The sequence below is a fragment of the Vanellus vanellus genome, assembly GCF_965231255.1.
Source record: "Vanellus vanellus genome assembly, contig: HAP1_SCAFFOLD_742, whole genome shotgun sequence".
In the NCBI taxonomy this organism is placed as follows: domain Eukaryota; kingdom Metazoa; phylum Chordata; class Aves; order Charadriiformes; family Charadriidae; genus Vanellus; species Vanellus vanellus.
The window spans coordinates 138-13,637 of record NW_028126792.1 but is presented as its reverse complement, the minus strand read 5'-3'; the positions used below and the strand labels follow the sequence as shown (position 1 = coordinate 13,637).

At 64.6% G+C, this 13,500-nt stretch overlaps 1 protein-coding gene across 1 annotated transcript; it reads right to left on the bottom strand.

Moving 5' to 3' along the window:
* Positions 1-1,204: 1,204 nt before the first annotated feature.
* Positions 1,205-11,699, bottom strand: LOC309685757 (calcium/calmodulin-dependent protein kinase type II subunit beta-like; the record flags this gene model as incomplete). The annotated part of the gene is made up of 7 exons (XM_082501482.1): positions 1,205-1,309; positions 1,415-1,649; positions 2,615-2,709; positions 3,515-3,590; positions 7,716-7,764; positions 8,219-8,263; positions 11,659-11,699. Coding segments are annotated over 6 exons (539 nt in total), but the record flags the coding sequence as incomplete, so codon positions are not given.
* Between the last annotated feature and the right edge of the window lie 1,801 nt (positions 11,700-13,500).

The following is a 13,500-nucleotide window of genomic DNA, read 5'->3' as shown; positions in this document are numbered from 1 at the left end:
CCCCCAGCCAAAACTAGCCCCCAGCAACACATGGCACCTCCGGACACGGAGATGGAAGAAGGGGAGACGCCTTCCCCCCCCACACCCCCCAAATCTGGGGGAACACGCGTGGAGAGTGCCCGGAGTGGGGTGATGCCTCCCCCGGGGGGGGGGGGGGGAAGAAAAGGGGTGGGGGTGGGGAAACTGGGGATGAGGGGGGGGACCCCCCGGCACCCGGCGGAGCAGCCTGTGCCCCCTAAGAGACCCGTTCTCTTAGTCTAAAGTGCTTTCGATGCTGCGTCAGTGCTGGCTGGATCGCCCCCCCCCAGCCACCCCCCCCCCCTCGCAGCCCCCCGGTCTGTCTATATGTGTATGTATACACAACCCCCCCACCCCCCCCCAATGCCAAAATCTACCGGCACCCGCTCACCCGGGGAGGGGGGGAAACGGGGTGCTGGGTGCCCGCTCTGCGTCAGCGGGATGGGGACGGCGGATTGGGGGGGGGGGGGGATCCTCCCAAAGGCACCCACCCTCTGCGTGTGTGTGTGTGTGTGTCACGCATCTTGCTTCCCACCCGACAGCCCACACACCCCCCCCCCCCCCCCCTTCCCGGCCCGGAGCACCCCGTAGCCGGGGATCCCCCCGTTGGGAATTCAAAAATAAAGAGCTCTCTCTATGTACAGGGCCCGGGGAGGGGGAAGAGCGAAAGCGGAGTCCAAAGAACAACATCCACCACCAGCAACAGCGAAACGCCACAAGCACAGCCGGGGAGGGGGGACGGGACACCCCCCCACCCCACCCCCCCACCCCCTCCCCCACTGCCGGCCGGGAGACATTCCCCCCCACCCCCCCCAAAAAGGCAGAGACGGGCAGAGAGGGGGACACCCCACCCCACCTCCCCCCCCTCGCCTGTGGCCGAGCGGCTGGGTTGGTTTTTGGGTGTGGGTTGGATTGGGTTTTTTTGTTGTTTTTTTTTTCTTTTTTTTTTTCTTTTTTTTTTTTTTTTTAATTCTTGTCATCATTTTGGTGCTTTTTTTGTTGTTGTTGAGGGTTTTTTTTGGGTTGGGTTTTTTTTTTTTGTTTTTTTTTTTTTTTTGTCTTTTTGTTTTCTGCAAACACAGGCACTGGAGGGGGGGGGGGTGGACGGTGGGGGAGGAGGAGGAGAGCAGGTGCCGGGGTGGAAAAGAAGGGGTTTTGGGGGGGTTGAGGGGGGGGGGGGGGGGGGAAGAACAGGCATGCGGACGCGTGCTTCGGGGCCGCAGCTCCGGCTGCCGACTGGGCTCCCATCGCCGTCTCCGTCGAGCTGGAACCAGGACAGCCACCGCGAGCTCTGCGGGGACGAGGGACGTCGGTGAACCTCAACCGGGTCACCCCCCGCCATCCATCCTTCCATCACCCCAAAATCCATCCCCCCCCCCCCCCCCCCCGCCTTCACCTTCACTGGAGCGGGGCGACGGGGGCTCCCGAGCCGTGGAAGTGGACGTTCTGCCACTTGCCGTCGCGACGGTGCCAGACGCGGGTCTCCTCGGACTGACTGGTGCGGGGTCGGCCCTGGGCGTCGATGTACTGGGTGAGGCGGATGTAGGCGATGCAGGCGGCGTCCTCCCCGATGACGTGGACGTGGGGGTTCAGGATGGTGGTGTGGATGGGCTTGTTGTTCTTGGAGAGCACTGCGGGGAAGGGGGGGTGGGGGGGGTGGGTGGGTATGGGGGGGGACGAGGAAGGGGGACGTCAGTGGGAAAGGGGGGGGAAGGCAGGGCGGGCAGGGCAGCAGGCACGGGCGGGCAGGGAGGGATGCAGGCAGGGAGGGATGCAGGCAGGGAGGGATAGAGGCGGGAGGGACAGGCAGGATGCGCAGGCAGGGAGGGATAGAGGCAGGAGGGACAGGCAGGGAGGGATAGAGGCAGGGAGGGATAGAGGCAGGGAGGGATAGAGGCGGGAGGGACAGGCAGGGAGGGACAGGCAGGATGCGCAGGCAGGGAGGGATAGAGGCAGGAGGGACAGGCAGGGACGGATAGAGGCAGGGATGGACAGAGGCAGGGACGGATAGAGGCAGGGATGGACAGGCAGGGAGGGACAGGCAGGGAGGGATAGAGGCAGGGAGGGATAGAGGCAGGGAGGGATACAGGCAGGGAGGGATACAGGCAGAATGGGCAGGGAGGCATTATGGGCAGGCAGGATGGGCAGGCAGGGAGGGATAGAGGCAGGGAGGGATGGATGGACATGCAGGTAGACAGGATGGGCAGACAGGCAGGAGGGACAGGCAGGGAGGGATAAAGGCAGGAGGGATAGTCAGGATGCGCAGGCAGAGAGGGATACAGGCAGGGTGGTATAGAGGCAGGGAGGGATAGAGGCAGGAGGACAGGCAGGATGGGGGACAGGCAGGATGGGTAGGGAAGCATTATGCACAGGCAGGATGGGCAGGCAGGTGGGACAGGCAGGGAGGGGTGGATGGACAGGCAGAACAGGCAGGATGGGCAGGCAGGGTGGGATATGGGCAGGATAGGCAGGGAGGCATTATGCGCAGGCAGGGTGTAGCCAGGGTGCGGGCAGGGTGCAGGCAGGGCGGGCAGGGCACAGGCAGGGTGCAGGCAGGACAGTCAGGGTGTAGGCAGGGGGCGGGCAGGGCACTCACAGTTCTCGAAGTAGAAGCGGTGGAAGTCCATGCCCTCCACCAGGTTGCCCAGTGCCTCGGGCTCAAAGGAGGTGAGCCCCGGGTCGCAGATCTTCCTGCAAGGCAGGGGGTCAGCAGCGGCCCCGCCCCGCCCCTCCCGGCCCCGCCCCACTCTGCTTGGCCCCTCCCAGCTCCACCCAGCCCCGCCCCACCCTGCCTGGCCCTGCCCTGCCACGCCCTGCCCTGCCTGGCCCCTCCCAGCTCCACCCAGCCCCACCTCACCCTGCCTGGCCCTGCCCCGCCCTGCCCTGCCCTGCCCTGCCCCACCCTGCCCCGCTCCTCCCAGCCCCGCCCCACCCTGCCTGGCCCCTCCCAGCTCCACCCAGCCCCGCCCTACCCTGCCTGGCCCTGCCACGCCCTGCCCTGCCCTGCCCTGCCCTGCCCCACCCTGCCCCGCCCCTCCCAGCCCCGCCCCACCCTGCGTGGCCCCTCCCAGTTCCACCCTGCCCCGCCCTACCCTGCCTGGCCCCGCTCTGCCACGCCCTGCCACGCCCTGCCCTGCCCTGACCCACCCTGCCCCGCCCCTCCCAGCCCCGCCCCACCCTGCCTGGCCCCTCCCAGCTCCACCCTGCCCTGCCCCACCCTGCCTGGCTCCGCCTTGCCCTGCCCCGCCCCGCCCCTCCCAGCCCCGCCCCAACCTGCCTGGCCCTGCCTGGCCCCGCCCGGCTCTGCCCTGCCCTGCCCTGCCCCGCTCCTCCCAGCCCCGCCCCCCCCGCCCCTCCCCGCCCTGCCCCAACCTGCCTGGCTCCTCCCAGCCCCGCCCCACCCTACCCCCCCCCGCCCCTCCCAGCCCCGCCCCACCCTGCCTGGCCCCTCCCAGCCCCGCCCCGCCCCGCCCGTGGCCCCCCCCACTCCACTCACGCGTAAGCCTCGAAGTCCCCGTTGTTGACGGCCTCGATGAGCTGCTCCGTGATCTTGATGATCTCCTGCTTGCGGGCTGCGGGGGGGGGGCGGGGGGGGACAGGGCCACCGTCACCGCCCCGGCCCCGCCCCGGCCCCACCGCGGCGTCCCCCGGGACGGAGGGGGGGGGGAGGGAAGGTGACGGGAGGGGGGCGGCGGGGGGGGGGAGAGGGACGGCGGAGGGGCTGTGGGGATGGAAATGGGGACGGGGGACGTGGAGAAGGGACTGGGGGGAGCGGGGGAGCCTGACACACGGACCCTGGGGACAGACAGACAATGGGGACACACAGACCTTGGGGACAGACACACGGACCACGGGGACAGACAGACAATGGGGACAGACACACGGACCATGGGGACAGACAGGCCCTGGGGACAGACACACAATGGGAACAGACACGTGGACCTTGGGGACAGACAGACAGACAATGGGGACAGACAGACCCTGGGGATACACAGACCTTGGGGACAGACAGACCATGGGGACAGACAGACAGACAATGGGGACAGACAGACCCTGGGGATACACAGACCTTGGGGACAGACAGACCATGGGGACAGACAGACTGACCTTGGGGACAGACAGACCTCGGGGACAGACACACAATGGGGACAGACACATGGACCTTGGGGACAGACAGACAGACAATGGGGACAGACAGACTGATCTTGGGGACAGACAAACCATGGGGACAGACAGACAGACCTTGGGAACAGACAGACAGACCTTGGGGACAGACACACAATGGGGACAGACACACGGACAATGGGGTCAGACAGACCATGGGGATAGACAGACCATGGAGACAGACATATGGACCATGGGGACAGACACATGCACCTTGGGGACAGACAGACGGACCATGCGGACAGACAGACCTTGGGGACAGACACACAGACCATGGGAACAGACAGACAATGGGGACAGACAGACAATGGGGACAGACAGACCATGCGGACAGACACACAGACCTTGGGGACAGACAGACCATGGGGACAGACAGACGGACCATGCGGACAGACAGACCTTGGGGACAGACACGCAATGGGGACAGACACACAGACCATGGGAACAGACAGACAATGGGGACAGACAGACCATGCGGACAGACACACAGACCTTGGGGACAGACAGACCATGGGACAGACACACCTTTGGGACAGACAGACCGACCACGGGGACAGACAGACCATGGGGACAGACACACAGACAGTGGGGACAGACAGAGGGACCTCCGCACGCCCAGGGCCCCCACAGCTCTGCCACACCAGTATCAGCGTCCCCACGGCCCAGCGCCCTCCCAGCATGTCCCAGTATACCCCGGTGCCATCCCAGTGCATCCCAATACGTCCAATTCCATACCAGTGTCTCCCAGTCCCACCCCGCTGTGGCTCAGTGCCACCCCAGTGCCCAACAATAGTTCCCAGTTCCACGCAAGTGCATCACAACACATCCCAGTGCCATCCTATCGCATCCCAGTGACGCTCCAGTGCACTACGATACATCCCAGTGCATCCCAATATGCCCCAGTTCCATCCCAGTGCAATCCTACTGCATCCCAGGGACACCCCAGTAGATCCCAGTGCATTCCACTACATCTCGGTTACATCCTGGAGTGTTCCAGTTCCATTCCAGTGCATCCCACTACACCCCAGTTTACACCGGTACATCTCAGGGCCATCCCAGTGCATTTCAATGCAAACCAGTGCCAGCCCATGCTGTCCCAGTGCTTCTCCAGGCATTCCAGTTCACCCCAGTTCCACCATCAGAGCATCCCAGTGCCTTCCTATTGCATCCCAGAGTGTCCCAGTGCCCTTCCAGCACATTCCAGTTCACCCCAGTTCCATCCCAGTGTTGTGCTGTTGAATCCCAGTGTGTCCCAGTGCACCTCAGTACAATCCCAGTGTGTTCCAGTGCCGTTCCAATGCTGTCCACTCCACTATATCCCAGTGCCTCATTTCATCCTGATGCCACCCCAGTGCATCCCAGTGCCATCCTACTGCATCCCAGTGTCACTCCAGTGCATTCCAATACAGCCCAGTTCCACCCCAGTATATCCCAGTCCTATTCCATAGCATATCGCTACACTCCAGTTTGTCCCAGTGCATCCCAGTGACACCCTGCTGCATCTCAGTGCCAATCTACTGTGTCCCAGTGGTATTCCAGTGCATCCCAATACATCCCAGTTACTTTTCAGTCCACTGCAGTACCATCGTATTGCTTCCCAGTCCATACCAGTACCATTCTAGTGCATTCCAGTATACCCCAGTTCCACCCAAGTGCATCCCATTGCCATTCCAGTGTGTCTCAATTCATCTTGGTATCATCCCACTGTGTCCCAGTGCATCCCAGTGCCATCTTACTGCATCCCAGTATGACACTGTGCATGTCAATGCATCCCAGTGCCATCCCAGTCCACCCCAGTGCCATCTCAGTATATCCCAGTGTATCCCAATGCCACCCCAGTGCCATCTCAATGCATCCTAGTGCCATCCCAGTCCATCCCAGTGCACCCTAATGCACCTCAGTGCCATCCCAGAGCATTCCAGAGCATCCCAGTGCCATCCCAGTGTGTCCTCATGCCATTGCAGTGCATCCGCATCCATCCCAGTTCCGTCCCAGTCCACTCCAATGCATCCTAATGCAATCCCAGTGCATCCCAGTGCCATTACAGCACCCTCCCAGTGCATCCCAGCTCCATCCCAATGCATTCCAGCGCCTTCCCAGTGCATCCCAGCTCCATCCCAGTGCCATCAAATTGCATCCCAGTGCCATGTCAGTGCACCCCAGCTCCATCCTAGTGCATTCCAGCACCCTCCCAGTGCATCCCAGCTCCACCCCAGTGCATCCCATTGCGCCCCAATGCATACTAGTGCCATTCCAGTGCCATCCCGGTGCCATCCCAGTGCCTTCTTAATCCATCCCAGTGCCTTCTCAGTGCATCCCAGTGCATCCCAATGCATCCTGGTGCCATCCCAGTGCCATCCCAGTGCATCCCGGTGCCATCTCAATGCATCCCAGTGCCATCCCAGTGCATCCCAGTGCCATCTCAGTGCATCCTAGTGCCCCTCAATGCATACTGGTGCCATCCCAGCGCCATCCCAGCTCCACCCCGGTGCATCCCATTGCCCCCCAATGCATCCTGGTGCCATCCCAGTGCATCCCAGTGCCATCTCAATGCATCCCAGTGCCATCTCAGTGCATCCTAGTAACCCCCAATGCATACTGGTGCCACCCCGGTGCATCCCAGTGCATCCCAATGCATCCCGGTGCCATCCCAGTGCATCCCGGTGCCATCTCAATGCATCCCAGTGCCAGCTCAGTGCATCCCAATACATCCCAGTGCCATCCCTGTGCCATCTCAGTGCATCCTAGTGCCCCCCAATGCATACTGGTGCCATCCCAGTGCCATCCCAGCTCCACCCCGGTGCATCCCATTGCCCCACAATGCATCCTGGTGCCATCCCAGTGCCATCTCAATGCATCCCAGTGCCAGCTCAGTGCATCCTAATGCCCCCCGATGCATACTGGTGCCACCCCAGTGCATCCCATTGCACCCCAATGCATCCCAGTGCCATCCCAGTGCATCCCGGTGCCATCTCAATGCATCCCAGTGCCAGCTCAGTGCATCCCAATGTATCCCAGTGCCATCCCAGTGCCATCTCAGTGCATCCTAGTGCCCCCCAATGCATACTGGTGCCACCCCAGTGCATCCCATTGCACCCCAATGCATCCCAGTGCCATCCCAGTGCATCCTGGTGCCATCCCAGTGCATCCCGGTGCCATCTCAATGCATCCCAGTGCCATCCCAATGCATCCCAGTGCCATCCCAGTGCATCCCAGTGCCATCTCAGTGCATCCCATTGCCCCCCAATGCATCCTGGTGCCATCCCAGTGCATCCCAGTGCCATGTCAATGCATCCCAGTGCCAGCTCAGTGCATCCCAATGCATCCCAGTGCCATCCCAGTGCATCCCAGTGCCATCTCAGTGCATCCTAGTGCCCCCCAATGCATCCTAGTGCCACCCCAATGCATCCCAGTGCCATCCCAGTGCCATCTCAATGCATCCCAGCCCCCTCCCCGTGCATCCCAGTGCCAGTCCTGCCCCGCCGCCCTCCCGCGCGCGTGTGTGTGTGTGTGTGTGCGTGTGTCCCCGTCACCTTTCGTGTCCTCGTCCTCGATGGTGGTGTTGGTGCTATCGGACGACTCCTGCCAGCGGGACGGCGGCGGTGTTTGGGGGGGGGGGGGGGGGGGGGAGAGAGACACAAACAGAGAGGGTCAGAATGTGGCCCAGCCGAGGATGGGGGTGCGGGGGGGGGGGGGAGAGGGGGGAAATTGGGGGAGGTGGAAAGAGCCCGGCTGGAGCTCGGCAGGACCCCGGCGATGCCGGATGCCGTGACGGAGGTGTGGGGGGGGGGGGGGACGACACACACACACGATGAGACCCCCCCCCCCCTCTCTGTGCCATCGCCGTGCCCAGTGCCCGCTCCTCATCCTCTCCAGCGCCACGTCAGCCCCCTCCCTGCCCCGTGCCATGGCTGATGTTGGGGGGGGAAGGTGGAGGGGGGTGGGGGGAAGGATGGAGGTGGAAAGCGGGGCCCAAAATGACCCCGGGGAGTAACGGACGCGGGCGGAGGCGCGAAGGGAAGAGAGGCAGCAATACCTTGATGCCGTCCGCGGGGTTATGAATTACGGTAGTTTGAGGTTCCTATGGGAGAAGGGAGAGAGACAGAGGCGGGGGGGGGGGGGGGTGGTAGTGGGGGGTGGGGGGGGGGGTGGTGGAGGTCGGAAGCGAGAGCCCGGGGGGTGGTGGGAGGGGGACGGACACAACGGAGTTGGGGGATGACGGGAGCGAGCGGCACGCGGACGGGGGCGAAGAGAGACCCAGACCGGATTCGGGGAGGGGCGGGGGGGGGGGGGGGGGGAGAGAAGCAGAGAGTCATTAGTCCAGCGAAAGCCAAATGGTTTAATTCACAGAAAGACAGAGGCTGGGGGGGAGCTGGGGGGGGGGGGGGGGGGGGGGGAAGAAAAGAGAAAGGAGAGAGCCGGGGAGGAAGGGGGGGGGAGAAGAGACGCAGCGGGGGAGGCCGAGGTGGTGGAGGGCAGCCCCGTGCCCGTATCCTGCGCTCGCTGTGTGCGCTGAGCATCCCTTCGCCTCTGTTCTGCGCTCACAGTACCAACCGGACATCCTCATGTCCGTATCCCGCACTCCCTGTGCCAGCCGGGCATCCTTCTGCCCGTATCCAACACTTACTGCACCGGTTGGGCATCCCCATGGCCGTATCCTGCACTCACCGCATGCGCTGAGCATCCCTTCGCCTCTGTTCTGCGCTCACAGTACCAACCGGACATCCTCACGTCCGTATCCCGCGCTCCCTGTGCCAGCCGGGCATCCCTCTGCCCGCATCCCGCACTTACTGCACCGGTTGGGCATCCCCACGGCCGTATCCTGCGCTCACCGCATGCGCTGAGCATCCCTTCGCCTCTGTTCTGCGCTCACAGTACCAACCGGAGATCCTCGAGCCCGCATCCCGCGCTCCCTGTGCCAGCCGGGCATCCTTCTGCCTGTATCCCGCACTTACTGCACCGGTCGGGCATCCCTCTGCCCGTATCCTGCACTCACCGCATGCGCTGAGCATCCCTTCGCCTCTGTTCTGCGCTCACAGTACCAACCGGACATCCTCACGTCCGTATCCCGCGCTCCCTGTGCCAGCCGGGCATCCCTCTGCCCGCATCCCGCACTTACTGCACCGGTCGAGCATCCCCATGGCCGTATCCTGCACTCACTGCGTGCGCTGAGCATCCCTTTGTCTGTGTACTGCACTCACAGTACCAACCGGACATCCTCACGTCCGCATCCCGCGCTTACCGCACCGTCAGAGCCACGCTCAGCATCCCCGTGCCCGTATCCTGCACCCACCTTGCCATCAGGAGGACGGGGCACCTCCACGGTCGCATCCTGCACCCACCTCGCCGTCCCTGTGGTGGGAGCATCGCCGTGCCCGTACCCTGCACCCACCTCGCCGTCCATGTCACCAGGGATGCCACTGCCCGCGTCCCGCACCCGCTGTCCCCATGGTGGGGACACCTCTGTGCCACCTCCTGCACCCATCTCACTGTCCCCATGGTGGGGACACCTCTGTGCCCCCATCCCGCACCCGTCTCACTGTCCCCATGGTGGGGACACCTCTGTGCTACATCCTGCACCCGCTGTCCCCATGGTGGGGACATCACTGTGCCACATCCCACACCCGTCTCACTGTCCCCATGGTGGGGACACCTCTGTGCTACATCCTGCACCCGCTGTCCCCATGGCGGGGACATCTCTGTGCCACATCCCGCACCCACTGTCCCCATGGTGGGGACACCTCTGTGCTACATCCCGCACCCACTGTCCCCATGGCAGGGACAGCACTGTGCCACATCCCGCACCCACTGTCCCCATGGTGGGGACACCTCTGTGCTACATCCTGCACCCGCTGTCCCCATGGCGGGGACACCTCTGTGCCACATCCCGTACCCGTCTCACTGTCCCCATGGCGGGGACACCTCTGTGCCACATCCCGTACCCGTCTCACTGTCCCCATGGTGGGGACACCTCTGTGCCACATCCTACACCGACTGTCCCTATGGTGGGGACACCTCTGTGCCACATCCCGCACCCGTCTCATTGTCCCCATGGCGGGGACACCTCTGTGCCACATCCTACACCCACTGTCCCTATGGTGGGGACACCTCTGTGCCACATCCCGCACCCGTCTCACTGTCCCCATGGTGGGGACACCTCTGTGCTACATCCTGCACCCGCTGTCCCCATGGTGGGGACACCTCTGTGCCACATCCTACACCCACTGTCCCTATGGTGGGGACACCTCTGTGCCACATCCCGCACCCGTCTCATTGTCCCCATGGCGGGGACACCTCTGTGCCACATCCCGCACCCGTCTCATTGTCACCATTGTGGGGACACCTCTCTGCCACCTCCTGCACCCATCTCACTGTCCCCATGGTGGGGACACGTCTTTGCCACATCCTGCACCAGTCTCACTGTCCCCATGGTGGGGACACCTCTGTGCCACATCCCACACCCACTGTCCCCATGGCGGGGACACCTCTGTGCCACATCCGCACCCGTCTCATTGTCCCCATGGTGGGGACACCTCTGTGCCACATCCCACACCCACTGTCCCCATGGCGGGGACACCTCTGTGCCACATCCTGCACCCGTCTCATTGTCCCCATGGTGGGGACACCTCTGTGCCACATCCCGCACCCACTGTCCCTATGGTGGGGACACCTCTGTGCCACATCCTGCACCCATCTCACTGTCCCCATGGTGGGGACATCTCTGTGCCACATCCTGCACCCACTGTCCCCATGGCGGGGACACCTCTGTGCCACCGCCTGCACCAGTCTCACTGTCCCCATGGCGGGGACACCTCTGTGCCACATCCCGCACCCGTCTCATTGTCCCCATGGCGGGGACACCTCTGTGCCACATCCCGCCACCCACTGTCCCCATGGTGGGGACACCTCTGTGCCACATCCCGCATCCGTCTCGCTGTCCCCATGGTGGTGGCATCATCCTGCCCGTACCCTGTACCCACCTTCTCCGTACGGTGGGGACACCCCTGTGCCCCTATCCTGTACCCACCTCGTTGTCCCCACGGCGGGGACACCCCTGTGCCCGTATCCTGCCCCCCCCCCCCGCCCCCCCCTCCATCCCTATCCCCATGACACCGCCCTCATCCAGGGACTGACGTGCTGGACAGACAGCTGGACGCGGCGGCGGGGAGGGGGGGAGTGGGGGTGCGGGGGGGGGGGGGGATGACGATGGATGGGATGGGATGGTGGGATGGATGCGGGGGGGGGGCTGCGGGGGGGGGGATGGGGGGCGATGTGTCACCTACCAGCGCGGCGGGCGGGAGTGTCCCCTTGGGGCTGGTGACACCGGCGCTGCCTTTGGTGCTGTTGGTCTGGGGTGGAGGGGGGGGGGGGGAGACATACAGAGAGAAGGGGGGGGGGACACGACTCAGCGACATATGGGGGTGGCTCTGTGTCCCCCCCTCCCCCAGGTGTCCCCCCCCCCCCGCTGCCACTCACCTTCACGCCGTCTGCCTTCTTGTTCAGTAAGCTCTTAGCTGCTGCGGGGGGGGGGACACACAAAGCGTCAGCATCTGTCCCCTCCCCTGGGGACAAGGGACATCGTGTATCTTGTCCGTGTCCCCCCCCCCGACACCCATCTCTGGCCCCCCACCCATATGCCCCCCCCCCCTCCCGGGTGCAGGCAGCGCTTGCCACCCCAGTGTTGGTGGGGGGGGGGACACATACGCTGGGAGGGGGGTGTCCCCATCCTGGGGTGTCCCCATCCTTAGGGGGGGTGTCCCCCTATCTAGGGGGCTGTCCCCATGCTGGGGGGCTGTCCCCATCCTGGGGGTGTGTCCCCATCCTGGGGGGCTGTCCCCATTCTGGGGGGGATGTCCCCATGCTGGGGGGGATGTCCCCATCCTGGGGGTGTCCCCATCCTTAGGGGTAGTGTCCCCTATCTAGGGGGCTGTCCCCATCCTGGGGGGTGTCCCCATCCGGGGGGGGGGCTGTCCCCATCCTGGGGGTGTCCCCATTCTTAGAGAGGGTGTCCCAACCCTGGAGGGGCTGTCCCCATCCTGGGGGGGATGTCCCCATCCTGGGGGTGTCCCCATCCTTAGGGGTGGTGTCCCCAATCTAGGGGGCTGTCCCCAACCTGGGGGTGTCCCAACCCTGGAGGGGCTGTCCCCATCCTGGGGGGTGTCCCATACTGGGGGGTGTCCCCATACTGGGGGGTGTGTGTGTCCCCATCCTGGGGGGGGGCTGTCCCCATGCTGGGGGGGATGTCCCCATCCTGGGGGTGTCCCCATTCTTAGGGAGGGTGTCCCAACCCTGGAGGGGCTGTCCCCATCCTGGGGGGTTGTCCCCATCCTTAGGGGGGGTGTCCCCATCTAGGGAGCTGTCCCCAGCCTCGGGGTGTCCCCACCCTGGAGGCTCTGTCCCCATCCTGGGGGGTGTCCCCATACTGGGGGGTGTGTGTCCCCATCCGGGGGAGGGGCTGTCCCCATCCTGGGGGTGTCCCCAATCTAGGGGAATGTCTCCTTCCTGGGGGTGTCCCCGCCCTGGGGGGGGGCTGTCCCCACCCTGGGGGGGGTGTCCCCAACCTGGGGGTGTCCCCACTCTGGGAGGGCTGTCCCCACCCTGGGGAGGATGTCCCCATCCTGAGGGTGTCCCCACACTGGAGGGACTGTCCCTACCCTGGGGGGGCTGTCCCCACTCTAGGGGGGCTGTCCCGATTCCTGGGAAGGATGTCCCCAACCTGGGGGTGTTCCCACCCTGGGGGGGGTGTCCCCAACCTGGGGGTGTCCCCAGTCTGGGAGGGCTGTCCCCACCCTAGGGGGGGTGTCCCCAACCTGGGGGTGTCCCCACTCTGGGAGGGCTGTCCCCACCCTGGGGAGGATGTCCCCATCCTGAGGGTGTCCCCACACTGGAGGGACTGTCCCTACCCTGGGGGGGCTGTCCCCACTCTAGGGGGGCTGTCCTGATCCTGGGAAGGATGTCCCCAACCTGGGGGTGTCCCCACCCTGGAGGGACTGTCCCCACCCTGGGAGGGATGTCCTCATCCTGGGGGTGTCCCCATGCTGGGGGGGTTGTGTCCCCATCCTGGGAGGGATGTCCCCATCCTGGGGCTCTTTCCACCCTGGGGGGGGTGTGTCCCCATCCTGGGGGGGGTGGGTTCCCATCCTGGCAGGGGTCCTCAACCTTGGGTGGTCCCCATCCTGGGGGGGGGTGTCCCCATCCCGGGACAAACAGACATGAGCTGGAGGGGGGGGGATCCCCATCCTGGTGGCCCCCACGTGGGGGGTGGGGGGGCAGGGCTGGCTTACCTTGGAGAAATGCAGAGAGGAAAGCAAGAGAGAA